Below are 27611 nucleotides of genomic sequence, written 5' to 3' on the forward strand. Positions count from 1 at the left end.
GCGCAGCCTCCATAATAAAGAAGGCTGCCTCGTGAAGTCTCTGCAAGCAAACAGCAAATGTAAAGAAAATCTTGGACAACGTGCCGTGCCATTTTGGCAGTTTGACTAGACCGGCGCTTTGGAAAACATCTTCGAAATAATAATTTTTAGGAAAGAAAACCTGAAAAAGGGTTAGCTAGAAAATGTTTTTAAAAAAATGTCTTTTTAATTCTGCGATCAGCCTAGCACGTTATTCCTTTAACGTGGTTGGATAACCCTTCTCGAGTGCACCGCATTTTTGTGACCCTCTCCTTAATCCAACGCCTAAAGAACAATGATATCCTGAACAGTTGATCTAGTCCGATTGCTGGAAGGTGTGTTAAGAATTGGCGCTCGATCTAAAATGAAATCTAGAATGGCATCAACATCAGTATTGCTGACAGCCTTCAGGAGTTCAGAAAAGACTTTACGGCACGACATTAGCTGAAGTATCAAAAGCATAGCTTATTTCTGGACACAGTTGTTTTAGTTTGCGAAGAGTTTCCAGCCCAACCAATGCCTGAAAAGATTGCTTGCCATTTACGTGAGTTTTGTGACTAAAACTCTCAATTTGGGAAGAACTTTCTCAACTCAGCTAAGATTCTTTGTTTGTACTAGTGATTTCAAATAGTACACCGTTCATTATACATTTATCCTCAGTTCTCACCTTGGTATTCTTCTCCTATTTCAATCATTTTGTACTTCACGTGCACCTCCGCCAATGTAATCTATTGCATAACTTGCACTTATTGAACAGTGGGAGCATTCCTTAAAATTGTTTTATGTCTTCATCACAATACAAGAATTTTTGAGATTTGTATTTCCTTTCTCCAGTGGAAACTGTCTTTATTTGTGGCAGTAAATTTGAGATCGAAGTAGGTGGTTCGCACATTACCTCATGCCACCATGTTGGTGGAAGTAAACAATAGATATCTCATTAGCTCCTTTTGTTCGTCTACCAGCATTTAAATTTGACCCGCACACGTCAACGGTGAGTGACAAATGAGCCTAGGTCTTCCCAGGGAAGACTTCCTTATATAGCGCGCCTTCGTGTTTAAAAGCACACACAACTCACAATTCCTCTATTCGCTCCGACGAAGGGCTAGCGCTTGAAACGTCAGCTTTTATAATCGTAACGGTGGCCAATTTACCATTTCAACTTTGTTGATATATTGAAATTATTTCGTTACCCCCACCGACGCAGCCCCAAAGAGTTTCTATAGAAACTATCAGCCTTTATTCATTTTGTACTTTGCCTCTGTTTCGTCTTTACTCCGACTTTTGATCCTAACCTTAATCTTTTTTATCATAATTATTTCCTCTCTTTCCTTTGCTCTGCTATAGCTATTTGTTGTTTTGTCTTCTGCTTTTTTGCTCTTCTAAGTACGTGATATCACTCAGTTACATTCAATTCTGCATGAGATCCCCGCTTCGAAGTTAACAAGTCTCACAGCGATAACTGACTGATAAGAAAAATTATCATACTGACAAGTTTGTTAAAAATCTTATCCACGGATATTCGTGGCCGTAAAATTACAAGATGGTAACAAGATTGAAATGATTTCTTCACTGAGTGACAAACGCTTGAGTGTTTCATCTACACTAGTATCAGATTGCTTCCCGTCTTCAACGTTTTCGGCAAAGAATATTTGACCTACCGCTTTAAATGATTGAAGTGTCCTCTTCTAATTCCACTATTAAGCTCAATTTTACCCAAGAACGTTCTTAAAAAGCTTAAATGCGTTCGAATATGCTAAGAAAAACAGACGCCCTCCGCTAGCTTACGCAACGTGATATTGTAAACACTTTCGCCATAGGAAATGGATGAGAATTTGAAACGGAAGTAGAGATAAAAATCAATCTGTCGTCTTAAGCTATGCAAGGCTAGCTTATTGTATTCATTTCCTGATCGAGCTGTGAGCTGTGATATTGTGATTTTCGCGAAGCTCAGCCTGGTTTTTCCGAGCAGAAATCAAAAGCCTAAAATTGATTTTTATATCCTTAAAAAACAAAACTATTTCCACTTATCATGAGCTTAACTTGAACCGATTCTGAGTTATACCACATGGGGAAAATTATAATTGCAACTCTGCTGCGAAATGCGATAGTTGGATTTTTAAAAATTGGTGATTTTTGAATGCGTTCCGTGAGCTCCAAATTAAATGAAATGGTTCCGTTTTAGAATAAAACCATACTTCAATCCTTCCTATACAAATTCATAAAATTGATACGAGCTTGCTTTCTTTTGCAGTTTCCTTTTGCAGTTTTCTTGGGAAAAGTTCATTTGCCTCTACTCGGGGCACTAATCTCCGCCATTGTACGGCTACCCACGCTCGTTTCAGTTTTCTAGGAGAAAGAAGAAAGTCTGGGGAAAAAAACCTTACCACGTTTATATGTTCACTATAAGGTGTCTCTGACTGAAATATGAGAAAAGTCATTTTTCTGTCGATGCATGTACCAACTCTCACGCGGTCTTGAAAAAAATTCGCTCTTAACACGGAGCAACCAGTCAGTCAGACTACATTTTAAGTATAAACTTTGCTAGTGTTAGAAGAATAAATAGTCGTTATTTTTTGCGTTTAAAGTGACCTTTTCGTTTGCTCCAAATTAAAGGATTTTAACAAATTAATATCTGGGAATTCGCCCTGTGTGGTGCCATTACACAAGACGCGATGATATTTCAATTTTTATGGGTTCACTGGCAAACAAACAATAGATTTTTGACCAATAAGAGGGAGCGTTGTGTCTAAGTTATGTTCTGATTTAAAATGAGTTAGGTACAGAAGTGTACTAGATTAAAATTTCATAAGTCAGCCTCACTCGTCAGTCAGTTCTGATGCGTGTGTGTAAGCTTTTGATCCAAAGAAGGTACCTTTTAAGTAGTAAAGTAACACTTTGAAATAACACATTTTTTTCTGGAATATTTTCCATCAGCGCACAACAGCCAAGTCAAGTATACCCGGAGGGTTAATGAAGCTCCACCCACCGAAAAGAAAACACGACCTGAAAACTCGTGTCAAATGCGCGAAAACGATTTGCAAGTGCAAAATCGGGACACTGGGGCAGAGAGTAACAGTGGAGGCACGGAGGATGATGGGGAAATTCTAGCGCAACCATCCTGCGCTGAATCAGTCACAGTTAATCGATTAAGTCCTAACATGGTTTTTCAGGGGCATGACGTATTTTCTCGAAATATCACGGACATTGCTGTTCGAATACTTGATGAAGCCATTGTTTACCACCAAAGTGACGAGATTGTCAGTGCGCGTAGAAGGGTAGAAGATCTTTTCCAAATACTGACCAAAAGTCAAGCACATTGTTTTAAGGATCCAACGAAGTATGACTTGGAGGTACTAAGGCGTGGAAGAAAACACTTTCTGGAGGAGGGCGTGAGTTGTTCAATAAAACACGGAACTTTACTCCTAGATTCAAGTAGTCGTGGAGCACAGTTAAAACACGGAACTTTAGTCTTAGATTCAATTACTAGTGGAGCACAGTTTTACTCTGGATTGCTAAACGTCTTGGCAGCATTTGCATTGCTTATTTCCGAATTTGAAATTGCGCAAAAGACATTTGACCTGCTGCTCCAATTGCATCACCAATCCAAGACAACTGGTCGTTTACAAGACCTTGGTGCTGCCCACAACAACATGGGGTGTGTTCATCTCATTATGGGCGATTTTCTAAAGGCAGAAGAAGCTTTTAAAACTTCCCTTGAAAAATTTTGTCACTCGGAGAGCTCGTCAACTGAAATAAAAGTTTTTGCTGTAAATAACAACATGAGCCGGTTAAATCTGATTTCTAAAAAGTATTGCGAAGCCCTTGAACAACAAGAGAAATTGGTAAAAATCTGCCAAGCTACAGAAAGAAAGGATGTACCATATCCATTTGAAGTGGTATTTACGGTAATGAATAATCAGGCGGTGTTGCATACCACCCTTGGGGACTTCAACAGAGCAGAAAATGCATTGAGGTGGTTGATAACCTACTGCAAAGAAATGAATAGGAAAGACTCTGTGTATCTGGTAACTTTCCTTCGTTTGCATCTTTCTGAAGTTCTGCTCCTTCATGGCAAACCAAAGGAGGCTGATGAAGTGTTTAGCATTGAAACTTTGAATTCACTTGAAGATGTTGTTGACAGGTTTGGAAACCTTTACATGAACGTGAGAATCGTAGCTCTTGAGAAGTTATTAGCGGTCTACATCTGCAAAGGAAAAATCAAAACTGCTTTGAAGCTCTTGCAAACATCCTTAAAAATCCTTAAGAGTGTGTTTGGAGAAGATCATTTCAACTTTGCCTTCCTGTTGTACAAACAAGGCAAAATTTTGAGTCTTGCTGGAGAATTCCCCAGCGCCGCTGCAAAGTTCGAGAGTTCCAGTCACATTCTGCAACAGATCTTCGGCGTTAAAAATCACCTCCTTCTCAAGTGCTATCTGTATCTTGGTGACTTGAAATCGATACTGGGTCAAAAAGATGGATCTTACGTTTACTATCAGAGAGCCGCTGAGAGCATAGAAGCCATTTTCCAAGTGTCTTTTGTGGAGGAATTGTCAATTAAGTACATGGAAATTATTGGCGGGTACAAAACCTTTCAAAGGCAGCGAGTATCAGAGGATGGAATTGAAGGTTTGGTCGCCGAGTATGGGCATGTCTTGGCCATACTGTTAAACCACGACAGTAACAGTCACTTGAGGAAACGCATAGCTGATGGAAAAGAGGTCACCGTGAAGAAAATGACACGTCTCTGCTCAATATCGAGGTCGACCCTCTCTTTGAAATGTTCATTAGATTTTCTTAAGAGTGGACGAAAGCTTCTCCGTTATGGAATGATAAAGGAAGCTGTCATTTTTTTCCAACAAGCAGACATGCATTGTGGAGTGCATGCAATCCAAGCTCACCCTGATGTGAGTGTCGCACGCCTACACAACATATTCCTTCGGAAGAAATTTAAACGTCAAGAGACATTAAAACTAGACCGCAACTTGAGAGACTTTATGAAAGCCCTTGGCAAAGTCATACAAGAAAGAAGTTCTGAGAGCATCGTGGAAGAAACTTCTGGAGCTACGCCAACGGTGGAGTCTGACATTAATCTAGACTTGAGGCCTGTGCTTATCTCTCTTCTGCTGTTCTGCATAGAGCGAAAAATGATCGAAACCACCTTTGAAGCCTATGATCTATATTGCAAACTTTTTCAAAACGAAACGGATTCCCCATTTTTGCTCCTCGATGGGATTCAGGTTTATGCTTCAAGAACTGTAATCACCTGTAATGGGAAAACAGCTTTACAAGATATTCTCATTTTCTCTGAAATTGGTCTGAACGCGAGCGACGTGGAAGGCGATGCCGCGGACACACAGCTGTTTCGCAGCCTGGCGTACATGGAAAATGCACCCAGAAATGCTTTTCTGGTGGCCAGCAAATCACCGGTCTTTTTAGATGTCGATGACCTTCATTCTCTAAAGGAAAAGATCACGCTTGCGGTACAAGAGTGCTTTCAAAGAACGTGCTTTGAAGCTGAAAACAAAAGCCACGCGATGCAGGTCATTTTGGATTTAACTCCAACAGTATCATGTGGCCTCCAAGACATCTTGTGTACAGACAGTCGTATTGATTTGTTACCTCTTTGTTTATCAGAACTTTCAAGCAATGACACACCCCATAAAAAGACAATCTTTGAGATAGAAACATCAATGTGTCAGAGGATTACTCAGGTGACGTTTAAAGATGAGCAAACAAGCTGTTTCATGTTTAGAAAAGTTGCACTGAACCTTCTTCAGCAGAATGACACAGAAAGAATCTCATCAATACTGGCACAGAATCACAGCTTTTCCTTGACAGTTCTCCATCCCGGAAAGGCAAGGCTGGTTATGTCACGCAGGGAAAAATTGATCACGCAAAAGATCCAGTTCGTTACAACAAGAACAACTATTACCAAGTATGAAGTGCCATCAGTCACACTCTGTGAAACCAGTAGCACCTCGAATCATGGGTGGAAGGGAACTAAAAACTCTTCTCAAGTCTACAAAGGAGAAACTGTGAGTAAACTTACTTGACACCGAGGTATTTATTGTTTTAGGCTTGTTTTGTGTGACTCTTAACTATGACAACCGGTGTAAACTACAGCTCATATGGTCTTTTCAGGCTATGTTCTTTCAGTGTTGGACTTACATGTGGAGAGCAGAGTGGGCAGTCTCCTTTCCTTTCTTGAGTGTTGCAGATTTTCTCTATTTTTGCAAGGCATATATTTGTAATATTGACATCCCATAGGTAGGGGTGCGACTCTACTTTAAAAGTAGGACAATCTTGTGTTGCAAATTCTTTGATGTAAAAGGAGAATAATTGTTACTCCACATCCTCTTTACGGTTTGCTGATTGCTAATATCTTGAGGCTTGCCTCGGTTGTCACTCGATGCTCCTCTTTTAAACATCTCGTTGTTTTGCCGGTTTCGGCCGTGAATTTACGTTCACGACTGTGTATTTTGCAGCGTGATTTTCAAGTTTCTTACAAACATTTACAGATAGTCTTACGGAGAACGCTAGACAGCGTCTTGGCGCTAGTTATTTAGAATTAACCGGATCATACTCCAAGGCTAGGGAATCACAGTGAAACAGATAGGACTGAAGACAACAAAAAAGCTGATACTGTAGATAAAGGAAAGAGTTGAATGGTTATCTCTCTTCCTTAAACGCTAGAGGGGAGCCATCGGAGAGAGCACACACTACCACATCATTCAGTAGCACTGCCATCGAAATATATAAAGAACTTCTCAACTCTCTCCGTTGCACTAAACACTGATCCTCAGGACTCATAACAGGAGGATTAATGAAAACTCATCTGTTTTTCTGTTCCATAATCTCCAAAGTAATTTGCCAATTTCTTATTGTCTCTTAAGAAGTAAATACGCTTAAGTCTGGCGACAGGCCTTTACATCTCCACCCTATAACTTTGGCATTGGCTCTCTTGGTTTTGCTCTAATATTTACGTAAAAGAGAGAAGTACGACGGCGTAATCGACCTCAGGCTAGAATTTCATAATTTGGCGGTCACCGAGACTTCTCTTTGCGGAGTGTTTTCTCCAACGGATCAACTTAAACGCTAGAATTTCTCGCTGCGTGGTAAACGCACACTGCTGTCTCGTAACGCCTTCATCTAAGATTTCGATCTCAGAGAAAGGTAGTTTCCAGAGCTGTCTTTACAGCGTTGGAGTTTCTGTACGCCTTTTTGGAGGCCTCTCCCCCATAGCTTTAATTTTGTGGTTGGCGAGAGGGACAAACCAGATCTGCTTGAGAATTTTAAAGCCACAAAAGACTGATGAACACAAACAAACGGCTTTTGTAAGACCCACAGATTGCTGAAGTTTACTCAAACAACATTAACTGATACTACGGGAGGCTATGTTCGTAAGACTGCCTATACTATTGATAAAGTGCACCTACCACGTTTTCCTGTTGTGCAACCGAACGGACAGTCTCAAACTCGCACAATGTGTGACGCATTCCCAAGATACAGCACGAGGGTGTCTTCTTAAATGAGGTCATTTAATTAGAACCCAAACCACACCAATACGTAAACGCTATCTCACTGATGTTGTTAAGGTGTTTACGAGAAGTAAGGTGCGTCCACAACGGATTGTGTTAGTCGTTTTTTTGTCTTCTCCATTAATTTGTCACATTGTTGAAATTTTTTTATTCCTTTCGGTTACGCCCATCGAAAATTGTTTCTGAAAAACAAAAATGCATGAGAAGAATCGCGGCGGCAAGGACCTAATTCCAACCATGACCAATGTGGCTGACAGAAGATAACGTTTTTACGTTCAAAGCAAATGCATTTGAAAGTGGTTTTGTATTTTTCAAAGGGAACTTTCTGGGAGAGATTGCCATGTTTTTAGATCCAATCGAAGTTCCAACACCATTTATCATCGGAGCGAAGATTTCCCGTTGACAAAAGTAGATTGCAGGACTTGGCTGGGATGACTCGCTCTCGGGAGAATTAATAAAAAGGACAGGGTAGTAGATAAAGAATGGAAGTACCACCGCTACCAAGGTGTTTCATGAATTCTCCGCAAGATACCAGTGAAGCTAACATATTGTTTACGAGACTGATACGTTCTACAGACTAGTTTAAAGACTAGACTAGTTAAGACTAGACCAGGGCCAGGCTTAACTGAAAGACTAGGCTAATCCCAAGCAATGGCGTTACGCTCCAATCAGAGGAATTCAGATTAAGAATTGACAAAAATTGCGAAGCAAGGCAATCAGTGACAAGAAGAGAAGACAGTGATGACCGTCATTGACGAAGAGTAGAAACATTTATGCTACGCAAAATTTTATCAAGTTGGACAAGGTTAAAAGGAAGAAATTCATATTTAGCACTGACCATCAGAATTTAAAACTGAGAAGGACCCACTACCAAATGTGAAGCAAATAAGACTAACTTAACTACCTGAAGAAGACGTATTTACTCTCATAGAAAACACATTTGAAACCGGTTTTGTCTTCACTAAGGGAACCTTTAATCAAATCGGAGTCCCGACGCTATTTAAATCAGAGTGGAGGGTGGGCCTTGACAAATGTTGTTTGCTGGATTAGACTGGAATGACCGCTCCCTCAATAAATGATTAACAAGATTAGCAGTTCTTCTCACTAGTGAATGCAATTACAGATATGACCAAATAGACGACATTGAGGAGCGAACCTGAATTTATTAATAAAGGAGAACCGAAGGGCTGGATTATTGCGCCGAAACAGGTATATATTTAGAAGACACAGAAACGACAACAGTTTGCGAAGCAAGTCAATCAGTGGCAAGAAGACTGGACAATGATGACCGTCTTTGACAAAGGGCAGAAATTTTCTTCATGCGAAAAGTTTTTCAATCTGAACCAGGTTGATACAAGTCCACACTGAAGGATGTTTTCGTGTAAAGTCATGGAGGAGCGAAAATTACGCCAGAGTAGACTGAATACGTCTTCGGCTATGTTACAAGAAGCCTTCAGAGGGGTAGAATTGCCGAATAAAAACAACTTGCTAGGATGAAACTCAAAATTTGATCACAATGTTCATTGAGAGATGACTATATCACAAGAAATAAGATTCCCCATCATCTCAACTAGGAGAACTCATGACACTGAACTAATAGTCAAGCATTACCGTATGAAAAAAGGTGCGCATGGAAGTAACCAAATCTTAACGGCACGACTCTGGATCATGTCTGAACGTGACGAGATTTTGAAATAGGAGAGGACCTGCAATGAATTTCGAAGGGGGCAATTTAGCTCCATCCCTGTACTTTAGATCTCAGGCAAGTGTCCTAGCTCTAACAGCAGTCAACTTTGGAGGTCCATTTTTCATCTTTGAATGACGATGGACGGCATAAAAAAGCACTGTTCTGGCACTTATCCTTAAAGAGCAGTTCGTCGCGAAATGGCTTAATTACGTCCTGTTCTTGTATTAAATGGCCGAGAGCAGTAGACATCCTAAAGAGATGTTATCCGACTACAGGTGCAACTTTGCAGCAGTTAACAAAGGAGTGGTTTGAGAACTTCTTAAGAGAAGATAAAGACAAAGAGTTTGGAATTTCGCTTGACACATGGCGATGATACTGGTCCCTAGATCGAATATGCGAAATTGTTGACGGAACGGATTGGCATGCACGAACTGCCAGAGTGCAGATTGGAAGATATCAATTCTGTAACTACGCTTGTTGGAATTTTCTCAAAAGTTCCGATGCAAAGAAGCGTAAAGGTATGACTGACGAACAAAACTTGCGTTCGTGGCTGCTGTTAGTTTAGGTTTGGAACGTATGCAATATTCTCCCTTTTTTAGTGTCAGTTAATTGACATTTGATACCAGTTAGGACCAAAGAATACTTTTTTTGGCACTTAAAGATTAGACAATCCACAGTTTAAGGGCTGCGCAATTAACTTCCGTGCAGAGGACAAGTGTTGTTACTAAGCAACGTCTTTCGATTCAAACTAACATCCGCGAGATGCATGGTTTATTCATTCCGAATTTGAGAGAATCCATTTTGCAAATAATTTGCGGTAATACGGACGGAGAATTTAAGGTTGCTACAGTCATCTGAGGTCAAATTTGATTAGTGTCAATAAACTATTCTGTGAGTAAACAGTGTGTGTGCTTCTCACCCTTTAGTCTGGTGCCCCTAAGGCTTTACAGTGTTATCTCTTTGTTTCTTAGTATTATTTTGCTCTTCTTGTCCTTTTTTCTAAAGTTTTATTATCTCTGCGTTTTACTTGGTCCCCTATCTAAGCTAATTCAAATATGCAAGCAGCTGTTCTTCACTTTCACTAGATAGTTATTACCGTTCAAATAGCTGAGAACAGCTACAAAGAATATCAGAAATAAACGCATACTTTAATGACCCTTAATTCTTTCGAAATAGAGCAAGCACGTTTCTTTAAGAGCGATAGCAACGTAATATATCTGATTGCTGACAGTACTTTTCAAAAAATAGCGGACACAAATAGAAACTCCTTATGAGGAAAAGGAATTCTCAAAGTCAATGAAATTGTTCACGTAGTAAATAAGGAACTTGAAAGGCAATACAACAGAAATCCATGCAGAAATCGCGGCCTGAAAATAATCATATTTCCTTCCTTTCCATAATGCTATGTTAGAATGAACAAGTCGAGGAAATTGCAGAAAATGAAAGTCGAGAAAAATTGTATAGTATGGCTCCGTAGCCCAGTTGGTAGTAGCGTCCAACCGGGAGACACGGGTTCGAGTCCCGTAAAAGCCTTTATGACCCCTATTTTCTCAGGCTTCGTCTTTTTTTATTTCAATCTCTTTATTGGCATTTCATCGCGTAGCTTGTAATCACGTACAGGTCAAAATATGATTTCAATTGCCATTTCCAGTCATAAAGTATTCAGAATGGAATGTTTGGATATTCAAAAGCTAAAGTCACTTATCGAATACAAAAATTATCTGATTGTGGCTCGTTCATCAAAACTTATCCGAGTGCTAAGCAGTGTCAAAAGAGCCATTCTTTTGATTGTTAAAATTGAAGTTGCATACATTTGATCAAGAAGACTAAAATTGAGCTTTATTTATTGACTCAATGAACTCTGAGCTGACTTGAATGATGGAATTAAGCGTCATACACTTCACGCCATACCTACTCTAGACAACACCGACGAGACATAAACGGCAATGCTGATTATGGGCCCAAAAAAATTAAACGAAAGTAGCGAGTGAATCATCCTAAGTTTGTACAATGTCATTGCTTGTGATCAACAGAAATACAAACGACAAAAACCTGATTTAAGTCAGATTCATATATTTTGATATTTAACTCCTTGCAAAGTTTTGTTATATTTACTTTGCAAAAAAACTTTATTTCAGGCTGTTCCTTCTGAATTCGAAGTGGAAGACAGGCAAAAACAAAGAAGAGAGAAACTTGTAGAGTGCCTCATGACTGTCAGCCAGATATCACGACTGCTTTACAGCGTGGAAAGTCCAGTGACTCACGATGACATCTGTCTGGCGGATCCGGATCAATGTCATAATGCTCATGAAAGTCTGGAAGACGAGAAATGCATTTCCAGGGAGGATAAAGTAAGTTTGGAGGATCTGGGTGACGATGACGCAAGACGTCTGGCTGCTTCCTTTCAAACTCAGGAAGACCAGGAAAACACTTCGAGTACACATCAGCATTTGACAGAGAGTTCAGAAGGAAATGAAAATAATAAGCGTACGTTGAACGTTCCTAACATTAACACTGTTGAGACTAGCAAAAGTAACCATGGTGACGAATCCATGCCCAGAGAAGACGTTTGTGAGATATTGGAGGGGAAACGTCTATTTGAAGACGATAGAAAGTCAAGACGTTTTTTTATGGCTGACTTGCAAAAAAGCTTGAAGGATAAGCAACAAGGCCAACTGAACTCCAATAAAGGTGAGTCAATTCAATCCAACAGAGCAGACCCATATGATGTTTCAAAGTTGCAGTCAAGCCATATGCAAAATGATAGCAACTGTGGTAATTTGGAGGTTCCGCATGAAAATCCAGAGGCCCAGGAACCAAGCCCAACTCCCACTTCCAGAAATGTTAGTACTCAGGAAAATAGCCATAGGATTAGTTCACTGGAGGGCAAGACGGCTAAGGAAGATGACAAACTCATGACAAAACAGCCTTCACCACAAAGCCCAGCCCCTAACAACGTAGGACATCGTAACAACTTCGAGGACGTAAGTAGCCGCTTGCTTAAAACAACGCTGGAAAAAGAGACCCCCCTCGCAGCCTCCAAAAAAAGTGACGGCTCTAGCCTTTTGGAAAGAAAGCCGTACGCTGAGAACGTAGAGACAGCGAGAAATGATGTTCGTTCAAGCACGCAAAGCACTATTAAAACCAACAGGCAGACCCCCTCACGTAGCCAAGAGGTACAAGACACTTTAAGAGTTGATGAAAAAGAGGAAAGGCAGGCGAAACCCAGCATAGATAATTTTAAAAGGAGAAAACAACACATTGGGGAAGGAAGCGAACGAAATGAGGTGGAAATCGCAGCATATGGAACCAATACACCGGAAAATCAAGAAACTCCTCGTCCAGATTATGACGACAAGGCGACATTGAAAACATTTGGTTCAGTTGCTGGAGAAGTTTTCCCAGTTGGATCCATGAACAACGGTACCAGGGAAAGCCAAAATAACGTGGTTGATCTTTTAAATGAGACGCATAGTGTGGATGGGCCAAACCTACTAGAGGAAAATGGAATGCATTCTACGAAAAAAAGAGAACTAACCATACATTCCAAGTCAATAGCCACCATCTCAATCTGCAATAAAACTATCCCTAGATTCTTGTGTCAAGGGGGTGATGTTACTGACGGCGAAAGCCACAAGGACCTTGCTGTTGATGCATCAGTTCTTGCCAAACATTCTGACAAGGACAATCTTGACTTTGTGTTCATACCTAACCACGAGGTAGAAGATGCTATCGGAGTTGATCTAGAGGGGCAAAGACAAACGAAGCCTGATGTAAGTAAATTTAACATTAGAAAACAAGACCTTGAAGGCAGGGAACGAAGTGGGGCGGAAATCACAGGAAGAAAAAACAATACACTAGAAAAGCAAGGCACTTCTTGTTCTGATCATAAAGAGATGACAACAGGGAGAACATTTGAAGCACTCGGAAGTAATCAGAGTAACGTGGTAGATTTTCCAAGACAGACAGATTTCGTTGACGGGCCCAAATCAAAAGAAGAAAATGGAACGCAATCTTTAAACCAAGGCTCAAGAGTAATAGACCCAATAAATTCATACGGCCAGATACATGTCAATTCACAAGCCACTATCTCAAACCACTATGAAACTAGCACCAGATCGATATGTCAAGGGGGCGATGTTGTTGCTGACGGCGAAAGCAATGAAGACAATCTTAATAACTTTGATACTGGAGATGGACCAGCACTGACACAAAATCCAATCAAGGCATTTAATGCTGGCGAGAGGTTCACAGCCGACATGAGGCACAAACGTGTAATCTCATGTAGCGAAAACGAGTCACATACAGATAGAGATGCGCTCTGCGAACACAGATATCCTCTTAAAAGTAAGACTGACCTCTTTGAATCTCACTCGTACGACGGGGGAGCAAGACCCAAACAGAGATCAACAGATAATGCCAAATGCCCCTTACCATGGCCCAGCGTTACAAATCCAGTTTCAGCTTACTGTGACTTCGAATTAGAAAATCCGGACGAAGATCCTATAATTATGACACGTCACGTCAAAGAGAGTAGCCCATTTCCTTCGTTTCACTACGGGGGCAACTATAATCTTGCTTCATTAGACGGTCCGCGGCAGGAAGATTACGAACAGGAGTACTCTTCATCTAATGCTCATGACCAAGTCTTAAAAGGCAAAGGTCAGAATTCACCCGACAAGAAAGAGTTCATTCCACACGATATAACCCAAAAATATAATATGAGTGTTCCTGTATATAACGCGTCAGTAACCAAAAACTTTAGTTTTAATCAAGTATCGCCACCTGACGGAAATGATAAAGAGAGCTGGCATTTTCCATCCTCGGAGTCCTGGGAAGATAGGGTGCCGCGAAGTCAATGCTTTGCCGAGAGGAAAAACGAGTCAAATCCAACATCGCTGCCAAAATCTTTTGATGCTAACCGTGAGAAACTCTTCAATACGTGTAGATCGGTATGCGCTTACAACGACATGGATTCAATGGCTAATGAATACTCCAGCAGTATAGCTAACGATGAATGTGGGCAGTCGCTACCATTCAGTGAGAATGAGCATCCATCAACAGAACATTCACTGGCCTCTAGTTTTAGATGTCTTCAAGAGATAATGAACAAGACTATTCGGCTTGTTGTCTCAAATGCTACGGGCGCGGGGGAAACTCAACCCGCAAACCAGTCAGTCGAAAAGACAGGCGTACAAGAAGAAACGGGCAATATGGGTGGAGGGGAACTAGACGTAACACAACAAGTTAACGAGACGAATACTCAAGTAGAATCTACCCCATCAAATGAAACGACAATAGAAGCCGAGCGGCAACCTATGGCAACACCTGTACAAGAAAGTCCACGCCCGGTTTGCAGTCATTATCAACGCCGATGCTTGGTTCGGTTTCCCTGCTGTGGAAAGTTCTTCCCATGCCACCGCTGTCACAACGAGTCAGATTGTAGTGAGGATCAGGCGAGAGCAATTAATGCCACACACATACGATGCACTATCTGCTATCACGAGCAAGAGGTAAGATTCTTGTTTATAATCCTTTGGCTTTTGCTTCTCTTGTTAAAATAGGTTATCTAGGACGATAACACCTCACCCTAATATAAGCTAATCTTAATCAAGAACAGCTGATCGAGCTTAGTGTCCCGAACGAAAAAAAAAATTTAGCACCCTTGTTTCTTTCATTAATTTCAGATCGATGAAAATAGCCAGAGATGTGGCGGCTGCAACGCAATCATGTCTGAATATTTCTGCTCAACATGTCGCCATTATACCTCCATGGATAAAAATCCCTTCCACTGCGAAAAATGCGGTATCTGTAGGTAAGATGATAAAATGAATTTCTGCATGACGTATACACTTACAAAACGAGACAAATAAAGAGATCTGGAGGATCTTGCATTCTATACAAGGTATCATCCTGTCTCCGACTTGAGACGATTGGAGTATCACCTCAACTCTTTTGTACTTTGAAGTGTGCCTACACTGATTCTTTGTTACGAAGTAGCTCTTCATCCAATAGGTTGGGAAGCAAAAATTCTACCAACTCACGTAAATCTGGACAAGGTTATGTCGTTTCCATCAGTTTAGGTTTTGTGGAACACTCCTGTACTAAAAAATGCGAGATTAAAAGTAAGAGATTTGACTCTCTATTGCTAACTTTAAATGTTTTGATAGGATCCATCGAGACAGATCCTTCCACTGCGATGTTTGTAACGTATGCCTGGACAAACGTCTTGAAGGAAAACACAAGTGCAGACCTGATTCTGGACACGATGAATGTTGTATATGTCTTGAGGTGAAGTATTTATAATAGTATTCTAAACAAACTTATCTGTAATCAAATGCTCAAAGGATTTTTTTGTTATGTGTATATTTTAAGTATCCTTTTATTTATTTTTGGTTTGGCTTTTATTTTAAACTGCTTCCTGCTACTTGATAAAGTCACATTTTAATTTTTATCACACTTTAATACCGAACTGACTTAGGCTTAAAGATAGAATAATCTATAATGATACTGCTAATAACAATTAATGAAATTAATTCCAAAATTAGTCATGTAATGCAAAGATCTTAAAATAATCTTAAGTTGATTTAAAAAGTGTTGCCTTTTCTGTCTTAACTGTGATAGGTTTGGGTACACCGATGAACTTGTTTATTGTTTTTCTTTGACAGCTTAACTCTTTGTATACTTTCAATCAGCTTCTGACTTAGTCTGAATTTCAGCCGTCTCTTCCCTTTACCCCAAGGGGGCGCGGGACTCAGACTACTTCTGACTCAACTTAGTAACTTTACATGGGTTGATGCTAATAACAGTAAATCCTGGTCTTCATCTCTTTCTCAACGAAAGCATATATTTACCAATAATCACAATTTCCCTTGATAATCAGTACCAACGGGAAGACTCCCGGAGTACATACGAAACCTGTGATCTTTTTTTTTTTTTTGCATTTAACATAGCGAAAGAAAACATCCCAGGTTGGTTTCAGTCGACATACCATGTCAATCTGGCTGCGATTATTTCTCAGGAATTTATAGCACCTTCTCATCAATACTTTAACGCCAGGAGCATTTGAAATAATCCTTTCTGAGATTATTTTTGTATATCTTCCTTTTTGTTTTGTCTATAGGACGCCTTCAGTGGTTGTCAAATTCTCCCATGCTCTCACAAGGTTCACAAAGACTGTGCGATTGCAATGATACAAAATGGCGTGTAAGTATATTATTAAAACATTTTATTTTCGTTCAACACCTCCTGGAAATCCCCGGGTAGATCATACCATCGCATTGTACCAATGGCTTGGAAACTTACTAAGTTACTGGCTCAACCTTATAGAGGCTGAAAGGCAAGTTTGTTGGTTTCCATATTTCTATCAGTCTTCAGTTCAGTTCATGGGCGAAGTAGCCATTTAATTTCCCCTTTAAACTGTTTTAGTACTAAAATCTTAAAAACCTCATGTGTAAGGCATCTTTGTTGTTGTTTAAACAACCTATAAGACATGTAGAGTAGAAGTATCGTAGTAAGTGTTGTGCCTTTTTTTAATTTTTTTGCTTTTGAGCTCTACTTTGATTCAATGTTTTGTCTTCTTGTTCTTGACTGAAGAAGTTCTGTTTATTGCATGTCATGTGATAACTAAGGCGACCTGTAAGTGCCATTCTAAATGCCAAAAAAAAAAAAAAGGATATTGGTGCAAAAGTTGAAACTGCAGATCCAAAGTTATAACTTCGGATCTGTAGTTTTGATTTTGGATTCGTAGATATACTTTTTCGGATCCGCAGTTTTGACTCTGAATCCGTGTTTTAAAATACACCAGTACCACATTTTACTTTCAATTAGAAGATCACTTGCAGACCACCGTCGATGGCTGTCTTTTCTTACAAATGAATTAGTAATACTCACTAGTCTCATATATATTTTTTTTTTCCGCAGCCGAAAGTGCCCAATATGCCGACATCCGTTGTTCGGGCAACTTCAAACTAGTTCTCAAAATTAGCTCAAACAACTGCAAAATTTCATTACGATAGTAATTTTACCCCTCACTTTTACAAAATCATTTTAATCATTAATCAATTTGTGACCTGCTTTTCTTACTAGCTCGTCCAAACTAATACCATATATCTCCCAGTGCTCAGAAAATACCACCGTATTAGCTACGAGCGAAATTCTTTCATAACTACAGCCGCGACCATATTAATTCTCTATGTCTTTTTTTTTTTAAATCTAATGGCTACTGAGCAGGACATAACAACTGCACCTTTCTGCACCGGCAAAACATGACTTTATTTTTTAACTTAGAAATGAGTAGGTCTTGAGGATGCGAGAAAATTGAGAAAAATAAGAATAAAAACCAACAAGAAACAAAGACAAACTCAAAAGTGAAACTTAAAACACGCACACACAAAAAAAAGAAAAAGCGGACAACCAGTCAAGTAACTAAACAAATGAAAGTGACACAACAACATTCCAAGAGAAAGATCGAGAAAACATACGAACAAACGAATGCATAAACAAATACATTTACAAGAAAAGAATACCAAAAACCAAGGCAATAGAACAAACCCTTCACTTTGCAAAGGTTTTCCTTGGTATAGTTAACTCATGTAAAAATAAATACTATCAGTTTTGAGTAAACGATCGGATCACTGAAACTGTGGAATCTCCTACACTGAATGCGAGAGAAGTCACCCGCCGATACCGTAATGGAATGCAATCACTCGTAAGTTCTTATGTCTTAGCACAAAAAAATTTTAACTGGCCAGCATTTGTGTTTCGTTTTGAATTCAAACCTCGGTTTGATGAAATATTCCATATCCTCCAGGAGCCAAACGAAACTCGCACAGGACTGAACCGATTAGCCGGACTTGTGAATGAAAAGAGACACAGTTTTCTATGATTCCCGGCTATATACAAGCTAATAACACATTGTATAGAATATGTGTTGGAAGTACACAGATTGAGAACAAATATAACTTTCTGGAATAACTGACCAGTGTTAAGCCTCATAGTCTCACGATAGGAGGCTAAGAGGAGAAAAGGGTAATTCCAGACTGAAGCTGCATATGGCGAAGCATAAAATTTGGGTAAATCGGGTGCTACTCGAATCACAGGCTCGAAAACCTCGCTCAGTCATTCAGGTCCCATTCCTGTTTACATTCCACATTTCTTTTAAAATGACCAACCAGTTAATTACCCGCTAATCAGGATTTTTATCAATCGAAGTTCTCTTCACGGCATTTGTTTATCATGATGCTGTGAATAGTTGAAATGCATAAATTTACATTTTATCAAAATTCTATTAGAAACGAAATATTTAAAGAGATATTCATAAAGACGATCGAGTAGCCGACTGAGGCTACGACATGTCGTTTTTCATGCATACTTTTCTTCGCTTTCTTTCTTTCTGTCTTGCGCTGATCCTTATTATTTGCGGTTCATTTCGTTGCAGGACGCAAGCTGCAGGAATGGCTTCTGGATCTTCGCGCGGAAATCTGATTTTCACTTTTGAAATGTGATTACCAAACGAAAAGCTTCGCATGACAAGCTGAAGTCTACCACTTATTTTGTCGTTATATAAAGTGCATGTTTATAAGAACCACCGACAGAGACGCAAATATATCGCAGAATTGTTGTCTCAATGTTCTGGCCTCTGATTGGCAAAGAATTAGAAATTTCACTTGCAGTGCGGTACTGCTACCGTGCATTAAACAAAAGCGGAGTTGCGAGACATATCTTTGAGCTCTATAGCAATTTTTTTCTATTTTGTTTGGGGGGGGAATAATTTTTTTGAGGAAGTAGTATAGAAATTAGAGAATTGTAGTCGATTTCAAATTTGTCTTTTCACTAGTTAACCAACACCAATAATATCTGTGAGGATGTCAATAAAAATCAGTCTTAATTTCTATTCTGTTAGTGAGTGTTTGCCTCTCAAAAGTAGCCAACGAGATGGTTTCCCAGATTATTGATCTTGTGGCGTTGTACGATACGCCTAAACAGTACGGCTGCCATTTTTTCGCACCGTATTTTCAGGCTTAGAGGGCCCATATAATGAGCATAGTTTCTGGAAACCCTCATTAGAGTCCATTATATAAAACCTGTATAGTTTTATGTTGTTTTAACACGATTTCTAAATATCAATCGTCGCCAAGCTTGTTTTGCTTGGGGACATTTTTGGAGCTCGCGCTTTTTTTTGGCGTTCAGTCCTCGCGTGGTCAAAATTCCCAGGAGCCTCCTTAAAGCAGACTGACAAAAGACAGGTCGAAAGTCCTTGGTGCTTAAGTAAAATGCTACTGTCCGTAGCAACTTTGCTCTTCATTGGACCCCAGCAAACGTTAGGAAAACTTTAAGAAATATTGAAACTTGACAATTCAAAAAACAATTTGCAGCTCGATAACCTGAGGTCATTCTTAATGTTCTGAACGACTACCGCGCCTCCAAGACCAAGTTTCTTATGACAAGGCATGATCACAACCTAAGACGGTACAGTCAGTGATCTTGAGGACCATTGCGTAAAAGCTGTACATTCAGTCTACCTATTAAATCAAAGACCGACGGAATGTCTTCGCTCGAACAGGGAAATGGGTATAAAAAAATGGAAGTCAAAGCAAATGCTGTGAGATTGATCATTTTCGCAGAGTAGCTTCAAAGTTCTTTGGCTTTAGCTCCTGTGAGAAACTACTAAACTCTGTCAAGTCAGCACTGTGTTATCCTACATACTGGCCCATGGAATAATAGTTTTCACCTTGCGAAGTCAGTCAGTCAGTGACTTTGCTCGTTCTTCTACAGCAAATTTCTCTTTTTCTATTTTTTACTCATGCAGTTAGTCTGAATCCACTTGGTGAATGAAACTCCACATGTCCAAGATGTATTCCTCCAATAGGGATGGGACTAAATTAAACAAAAAATCCATTGGGGTGTACACCGCAAGCAAAAAATTGCAACGTGCATATATCTGACCTGGCATCCAGAGTTTTTCTCCAGACGAACGCAAAACAGATTAGTCCTATAAAGGAAACATCTTCTGGCTTTAATTCAACTGCCATAAGCAGTTACTATTACTTTACTAACAAAGTTTTATGAGTCTCATTAGAAGTTCCAACGATCTTTTTCTTTCAAGGAAAAATGCAAAAGAGAAGTGCCTTGATATTGGCCGCTGAGTTAGTTGCTGGTACTTTTTTGTCTGCTTTTGTGCACTGGGCAAGCCTATCATCTAATCAGCCTATGATTTTTCTTCAAGGACATAAAATAGTTGATTTATGTTCTCCAAGGTCACCCACGAGGTTTTTGATGACAAGTTCTATCTAATAATAACTCGTTTGCTTGTCAGGCTACTGATTGACAGACTCCTGTCACAGACTCGAACAAATCGTCGCAGAATTTATCCATAATTCAATACACTGTACCCAGAGATCTACTGAACAATTTCTATGGAGGGTGGATGTTTTTAATGAGAAATCAACGAAATCGTCAGAATCAGATGCCAGCTACACGACGCAAATTGTTCTTAAAACGTTTTTACAACTTGATACGCTGAATAGTTTGTTCCGCAAGTTCCACTGATCAGTTATGGTTGAGTGAATTTCTTAATTACTTTTGGAGTTCTTGTTTATCTTGCGTTACTTAACCATTCTCTTCCTTTTGAAGTTTATTTTAACCCTTTTATTTGTTTGTTTTCTCTTTTGATGCTCTAAAACCGCGTTATTTTTTCTCGAGGTTAAAATTGTATGCACACATCAAGTGTTTTGTCTTTGCAAACCACGCTGCAGACAATTTAACCGCGTGGTTTTCCAGGTGTTATTTTTCCTACCGATTGTTAATACATTCCTAAAGTTCTGACTGAGTGGAACAATAAGTGTTTTCAAAGGTCTAGTATTTTGAACGCAATGTTTATTGTTCCGCTTGAATTAAGATCAACTAGAGGCTTTTGTTTAACTCCGGGAAAGTCCCGAAGAACACATCTACTCGTTGCTTAAATAAAAGAAAGAAAATTCAATTCTTGATTCCAATTTGAAATGTTTCAGTAGAATCCACAGAGACGTTTTGGTAAGGGAAAGGCTAAAAGACATTCATGCAAAGACCCCATGCATACTGAACAAGAGGCGAGATAAAATTGGTCCTTACTCTTTAAATCCTCTTTTAAACCGAGAGATTTGTCAGACTACAGTTTTCACTTACGCTAGGCCCATGCAACAGATACAGTAAAGGTATCATGAATCTTAATCGCCTAAAGTTTTAACGTAAATAATGTGCACTAGAAAAGTAAAACAGTCAAAAAAGGAACCATTAAAAATGAATTATTTCATATTTGAATGCGAAAGAATCTACTGATTTGTGTAATACCACCTGAAGGGCGAAATTTATATTTAAATTGACAGATTTAGGGAAAAGACTTTAAAAGAAAGATTATGGATAACGACTGTAGGTACAATCATGCAGTGAGGAGGCTCGTTTGTTTACGGCCATGGCATGTAAAATTTGTAGGTCTTTCTCCCACCAAAAACGTAGTCGAATGAGACACTAACTACTGAGACACAAGGGGATTTAATGCAGTTTTTTCTCATGGAATCTCTTCGGTTTTGCTGTGCAATTTACTGTAGAATTGTCCGAATTGAACAGACTTACCGAAGCGTTTTTGTAGTTGGACTCAAAACTTCGCTTGCCGTTTTGCAACGAACAAATTGTTTGAGAGTATTCACAATGAAAGCTCTTACGGATAATCTTGGATGCTGATATCGGCGAAAGAAGCGAGATGCTTTTTAGACGACTCGATTGGCTGCCACTTGAGGAAGAATTAAACCTTAAAAGGACTAGTTTAATATTTAGGCGCATCAAAGATGAAAATAATTGTCCGAGCTATATAACAGAACTTTTAACGAGAAACTCAGACCGACACACCAGAAACAGTCGCTATGAAAATATAACTTAGTGTGCCCCCCCCCCATAATAGAAAAACGGAAGGGGGGCAAACTTTTCAAAACTGTCGAAACACTTGGTTGATTTCCACTAAGTTAGGCATCACAGAACAGTTTTTCACTCCCTCCTCCCCCATTTCAATGTAATCAACGCTCAAGAAGCAACATTGTGTAACGAGGCTAATATCCAGCTATCTAAACCTCACACGCGGTTAGCAACGCATATGTATTATATCTATGCGACAATCATGCTCTTTATTCGTTGAACAATCGGTTTCTCTGTACTTATTATAGGTTTAGACATAGTGCATTTTCAAACAGCCCCCCCCCCCCCCTGGTTAGCTCAATTGGTTAGAGCGCCAGATTGTGTTGTGCGGGAGTTCGAGGGTTCGAGTCTCGGCCGGACCAATACTCATGGTCTTAAAATTTGCTACCTTTCTATGATATCAAGAAATGGATAGATATTCTAGTCTTCTCGGATACGGACGAATAAACCATAGGCCCCGTCTCTTGCAGGGCTAGGGGTAGAAGATGTTAATTTCCCACGCCCGAGATTACTGTGTGGTGGATGTCCTCTCCGGGTGGGATGGTGTTATTGTTTCACAGGCCCCCATTTAAACCAGCTATTTGCTGGACTGGGCTACCCTGTCTAAATATTCGTAAATAAATAAATGAACAGATGATTGGTGTTTTTAAAAATTACTCCCCTAACTTACTAACATTTATCCTCGCCTGCCTAAGGCCGAGAGTCTGTGGCCGCGACAGGCTAAAAAGAGAGAGAAGGTTGTGTTCAGTTGATCATATTCGCAAGTCAAGGGAAACTAGGTTCCACAATACTTTAAAACCTTCCATAAGCGATCCAAAGTTGGGCTAGTTGTGGGATCAGTTTATGCCATCTGTGATTGTTCAAGATTTTTCTCGAAATAAGACTTGGGATACTTAATTAACTTGTAAAAATTGATGTTGTTCTAACATTAAAACAAAAAAAAGAAATTACACCTTGTTTTGCTTTTCAATCCAATTATACTACATCACAAGGTCAATTAACAATTAGGTCATAACTGTGTGTGTAACTCTACTAACTGCTAAACGGAAATTGACTTTTTGAAAAATTAATTTCCTTATTACCCTTCTTATTCTGACAGTTTAGTGCAGTAAACGTTGTGTGAACTACTTTCATTCATTTGATAATATTACTTTCTGAATGATGATTTGCAACAAAAATTGACACTTTGAGCACGATAGCGACTTCTTTGTTCGCAAATCGAATGTCAAATCAAGAGCCTTCGTCCTTTTCAGCAAGGACTGGTTTTTTTTCCTGCCAAAATGGTACCATTTCTCTCTTCTTTGGGCCTGTTTTTTCCTTTTTCTTTGAATTGCACAAGAACTCCGCTTTGTTTTTTTATTTCTGTTTTTTATCCATGAGAAGAGACTTTCCACAAGCAGATAACTTCCACATGTGAATTTCGTCAAGTGCAAGATATTAACTAAATATGCGAAATTGCCGCGAATATTCCCCCAGGGGAATTCTGATTTATTAACTTTTACTTGAATATACGTTTTCCTAAATAAGTCGGACGCTTTTTGAGATTTTTAATTTTTTTTGTAAACGTTAGGTAAAATGTCTAACTTCAATCTAGTCCAATATAAGAAAAAACGATTTTTTTGGCCTCTGAAGTTGGGAAGTAACCTTAAGGGCCTGATTACATGAGCCGAGCTGGCCCGGTTAGCAGGGCTGATTTCTTTTGTTTTCACGCTTTGGCGAACACCAAAACAAAAGAAATCAGCCCGGCTAACACGGCCAGCCCGGCTCATGTAACCAGGCCCCAAGACTGTTATTTTCCCTCTTCAGCTGAGCGACATCTACAATAATGTGTTAGAAGCGTACTTCTCCACCGGTGGAATGAGCCACAAGTAACTTCCGGTACCTCCCGTCAATTCATTAGTATCAGATGTCTTGTAGGGATTAAAAAAAAAAAAACAAACACAAAAAAATCAGACGAATTCAAGACAGTAACTTTTCTTTCCTCCTGGGAATTTTCCCAATACGATCTTGCCGGTTTTCAGTGAAAGTTAAGTCACAGGGTCAAAGGTTTAATAGGCCGCCAAAGAGAGAACATTCGTAAACATTCTTTTTCGCTCCCTTTATAACCGAGAACCTAAAAATATACTGAAATCCCGCAGTCAACCGGAACAAAACACACTCTGGTGGTTACGCAATATTGGCTGAATAGGAAACTTTCATCATGTTATTTAATTTAGGGAAAAATCCCGTGGAGTCGTTTCAATTTCAAATTCAATCAGCCATATCACTTAATGCAAAACAGTGCTGAGGCCGTCAAAGTAAATGAATAATCTCTTTTCATGATTACTTTCCTAGCATTTATCATTTATGCTTACTCTGCGTTGCGTCAAACATTGGCAGATACATACATACATACATACATACATACATACATACATACATACATACATACATACAAAGATTTCTGAACAGTGTCAGCTATTATGGAGTTTAATGTAATTCATAAACCGCAGAAACCGGGAACGTTTATCATATTCTATTCGAGGGAAAAACCCCGTGTTGAGTGGTTTCAATTTCGAATTCAATTAAAGCCTCCTTTCAATACAAAAAATATTGGAAAAATGCTGAGGCCGTCAAAGTGATCAAATAATCTCTTTTCATGATTACTTTACTAGCATTTACCATTTATACTTACTCTGCATTGTGTCAAACATTGGCAGGTAAAAAGATCTCAACACGAACCTTATTTACATCTGATAAAGTTTATTGTACTTTATACACGTCCGCACGAACCGTTGAAGGTCGTATAAATATATCATACATCGGTCATGTAGACATCCACAAACTGAAGAATGTCCTTTGAAAGACCGTGCATCAGTCAACCAATCATGGGTGTTCATTCTCTGTTTTCTTTGAGGTTTACTTCCTGCTACTGTGCATAAAATGATTTCTGTTCTCATATCTGAAACACCACACTTCGAAACTGAAAGTGAAAGCGCTGTGTTAGTTTGTGGCAAAGATGATTATCACGCAGACATATGGCAAATATATGAAGTGGAATGTGGAAGCAAACTTGGAAAAAGGGAAATTCCCGTGAAGATATGAAACAAGATTGTCATCTAATCACTTTTATTTTCGTTCGTACATCATTATTCCATCAGAGCTCCATCACATTATATTGAAGTATTACGTAATGATCTATTTTAAAAGAATCTGTAGTTTATAATGGTCGTGCTCGGTGGGAAACCAGCTCACGTTGGCTCTGGGTTCTTTATGGCCACCAGAAGCCACAAGACGCTTTTGCAATTGTTTCTGGCGTTTGTCTTCAAGTACATCAGAAGCAATGAACCTTTTACACAACAACCAGTTTTAAACAACGGAGGTCAGTTGTCGTGAGCTGCAGCGTCAACAAATATATTTCCCGCTGCACGTATCCTTTCTTTTAAGTATCTAATTTGAAACAACATTCTCTTTGCATTGAGGGACTCAAAAAGCATAAATCAATTCTCTAAGGAGAAAACCCCTCATTAAAAGTAGTTTTCACTAATCCATTTCGTCACATAAACGATCCTGAAAAGGGCCCTAAATTCTCCGTAGAACGGAAGACATTCAAGGGTCGACGTAAGATTGCGTAACTTTTGAAAACTATTGGAACCTACGGTGTGTTTTAGGTTTCCTTCTTTGCCAGTTGCAAACAAACAACTTTCTGTTTCATAAGTTTCAGATGTTTGTAGGAACAAAAAAAGAAGAAAGAATCGAGCCAAAATAGTAACTTTCCGCTACTCCTTCTTTTCTGTAGAAATGACCGGGACTTTCCCATACATTCTAATTTTGATTTCAGAAAGTGAAGTTACACGACGAGCAATACTTAATAGGCTTTCACGGAGAAAAAAAGTCAAAACATCCAAGACGGCTCCCTTTATGATCAATACCAAAACAAAGTTCGCTTTGCCATTTTAGTGCACCCGAGGCAGTCAACCGCACCTTACACGCTTCGGTGGTCACCAAATATGGGTAGCAACAGGAAACGTTTTCAGGTAGCAATGTTCGAGGGAAAAACCCACCTTAGTTGTTCCAATTTTTCTATATAATCAAAAGGGGATAAAAGTCCGTTCCTAGGAGTTCAAATGTCAAGTTACTTCGTTTCGTTCGCATAAAAACGATTTTTGAGGTATACATCACATTTCAAATTGAAAATGAAAGTGATTTGTAAGCAAATCTTCGCTTTAGCACGTGTCAACATAATACGGCAGTTGATGACTATCGCGTGGGTATATAGCAAATATCTGTGCCATTAGGAAAGCACACTAAGAGAGGGAAATTCCGGAGGCAGCTCTACTTTTGAACTGTTCGATCGATTTCAGTGCTTGCATAAATTAGAGAAAGAAATCAGGGTTTTTTCGGCTCTGAGTTCTTTGTGGCCACAAGATGCAATTAGACACTTTTTGCTAATGAAACAATAAAATTTTTATTAGGGGCCCTCTCACGCGACAGGGGTCGGTTGCTCTTAGTTGTTTCGTCATCATAAAACTTTTTCCGGTTCACGTATCGACCATTTCTGAGAAACTTCCGGCGCTTTGCACTCGGTACTTTCCCAATTTATGTGAAAACTTTGAACAGCAAACAACACGCACACACACACGATTTGCACCAATCTCGTGCTTCAAAAATAAAAAGAAAGGACATACGTGGGCGTTGCGGTTGAATGGGGTCACATAGTTCTTTCTTTAAGCGGCTTTTATCTTAAAGGGAAAAACCCCTTGGTTTTGTTTTCTGTTTTCTTTAATTCATGAAAAGGAAATATTTGTCTGCATTGACGAATCTAGAAGAGGGCATAATTACTCTGCCAAACAAGATAAGTTCCAAGGTCGACACGAGATTGTGCTTATCGAATCTTATTGGATCTTAAGAAGCAATGTGGGGGAGCGCCACATGATAAACGTCGGAGTTTCACGTGATAAGCTAATTAAGTTTCATCATAACATCAAAACACAAAGAACATGGAGGATTTAATCTCTATCCCATGATCTGGCAAAACAAAGCATTTCCTAGAAAACTGAGCTAAAAATAGTTTGCAATCGAGCCTTGTCATTGATGATGTTAGCACCTATTTCGCGTGATCTGTTCCTCTGAGCTTTTTTTCAATAAACAGTCAATTTTGAGAGGGTGAAACCCAAACGTGCTGCTTTAGATAGACAATTAAAGTAACCACGGCAGCTAAAGGCTAAACAGCAACTTGGAAGAAGAGATTACGGTAGATTTGGCATGTTTGATAATACAATAGTCCTTAATTTTTTCTCACCAAGGTCAGCAGACCACAGGCGCCAATAAAGAATGTGATGAGCAAGCATATGTTGAAAAACGATTACGAGGTATTTTTTTAACCCGTCACATGACCGTACGACCGGGAATGTATCTGAGAATTAGGACATAGCAATGTG

The 27611-nt window shown here is 39.4% G+C and overlaps 1 protein-coding gene and 2 long non-coding RNA genes across 4 annotated transcripts in view; 2 read left to right on the plus strand and 1 right to left on the minus strand.

The window, feature by feature from the left end:
* The window catches only part of LOC111340074 (uncharacterized), a 41408-nt gene extending 22270 nt beyond the window's left edge, over nt 1–19138 (plus strand). Inside the window, exons 6-12 of one of the 2 annotated variants that reach the window (XR_015993874.1) lie at nt 2953–6053; nt 11382–14756; nt 14931–15058; nt 15414–15534; nt 16367–16449; nt 17167–17953; nt 18683–19138. Coding sequence is in view for 1 of the 2 variants with exons in the window: in XM_088740691.1 (XP_088596817.1) it covers nt 2953–6053; nt 11382–14756; nt 14931–15058; nt 15414–15534; nt 16367–16449; nt 17167–17230 (6872 nt within the window). In the remaining variant the exon portion in view is untranslated. Of the gene's footprint in view, nt 1–2952; nt 6054–11381; nt 14757–14930; nt 15059–15413; nt 15535–16366; nt 16450–17166 lie in introns of both variants that reach the window. The other variant, XM_088740691.1, reaches the window with a different exon arrangement.
* The window catches only part of LOC148719370 (uncharacterized), a 38673-nt gene extending 13877 nt beyond the window's left edge, over nt 1–24796 (minus strand). Inside the window, exon 1 of the long non-coding RNA XR_015993878.1 lies at nt 23836–24796. This is a non-coding gene — a long non-coding RNA (uncharacterized LOC148719370). The remainder of the gene's footprint in view (nt 1–23835) is intronic.
* A 692-nt stretch (nt 24797–25488) lies between these two features.
* LOC148719371 (uncharacterized) overlaps nt 25489–27611 on the plus strand; it is a 3675-nt gene continuing 1552 nt past the window's right edge. Inside the window, exons 1-2 of the long non-coding RNA XR_015993879.1 lie at nt 25489–25600; nt 26968–27542. This is a non-coding gene — a long non-coding RNA (uncharacterized LOC148719371). The remainder of the gene's footprint in view (nt 25601–26967; nt 27543–27611) is intronic.

Source organism: Stylophora pistillata, chromosome 12 (genome assembly GCF_964205215.1).
Source record: "Stylophora pistillata chromosome 12, jaStyPist1.2, whole genome shotgun sequence".
NCBI classification, from domain to species: Eukaryota; Metazoa; Cnidaria; class Anthozoa; order Scleractinia; family Pocilloporidae; genus Stylophora; species Stylophora pistillata.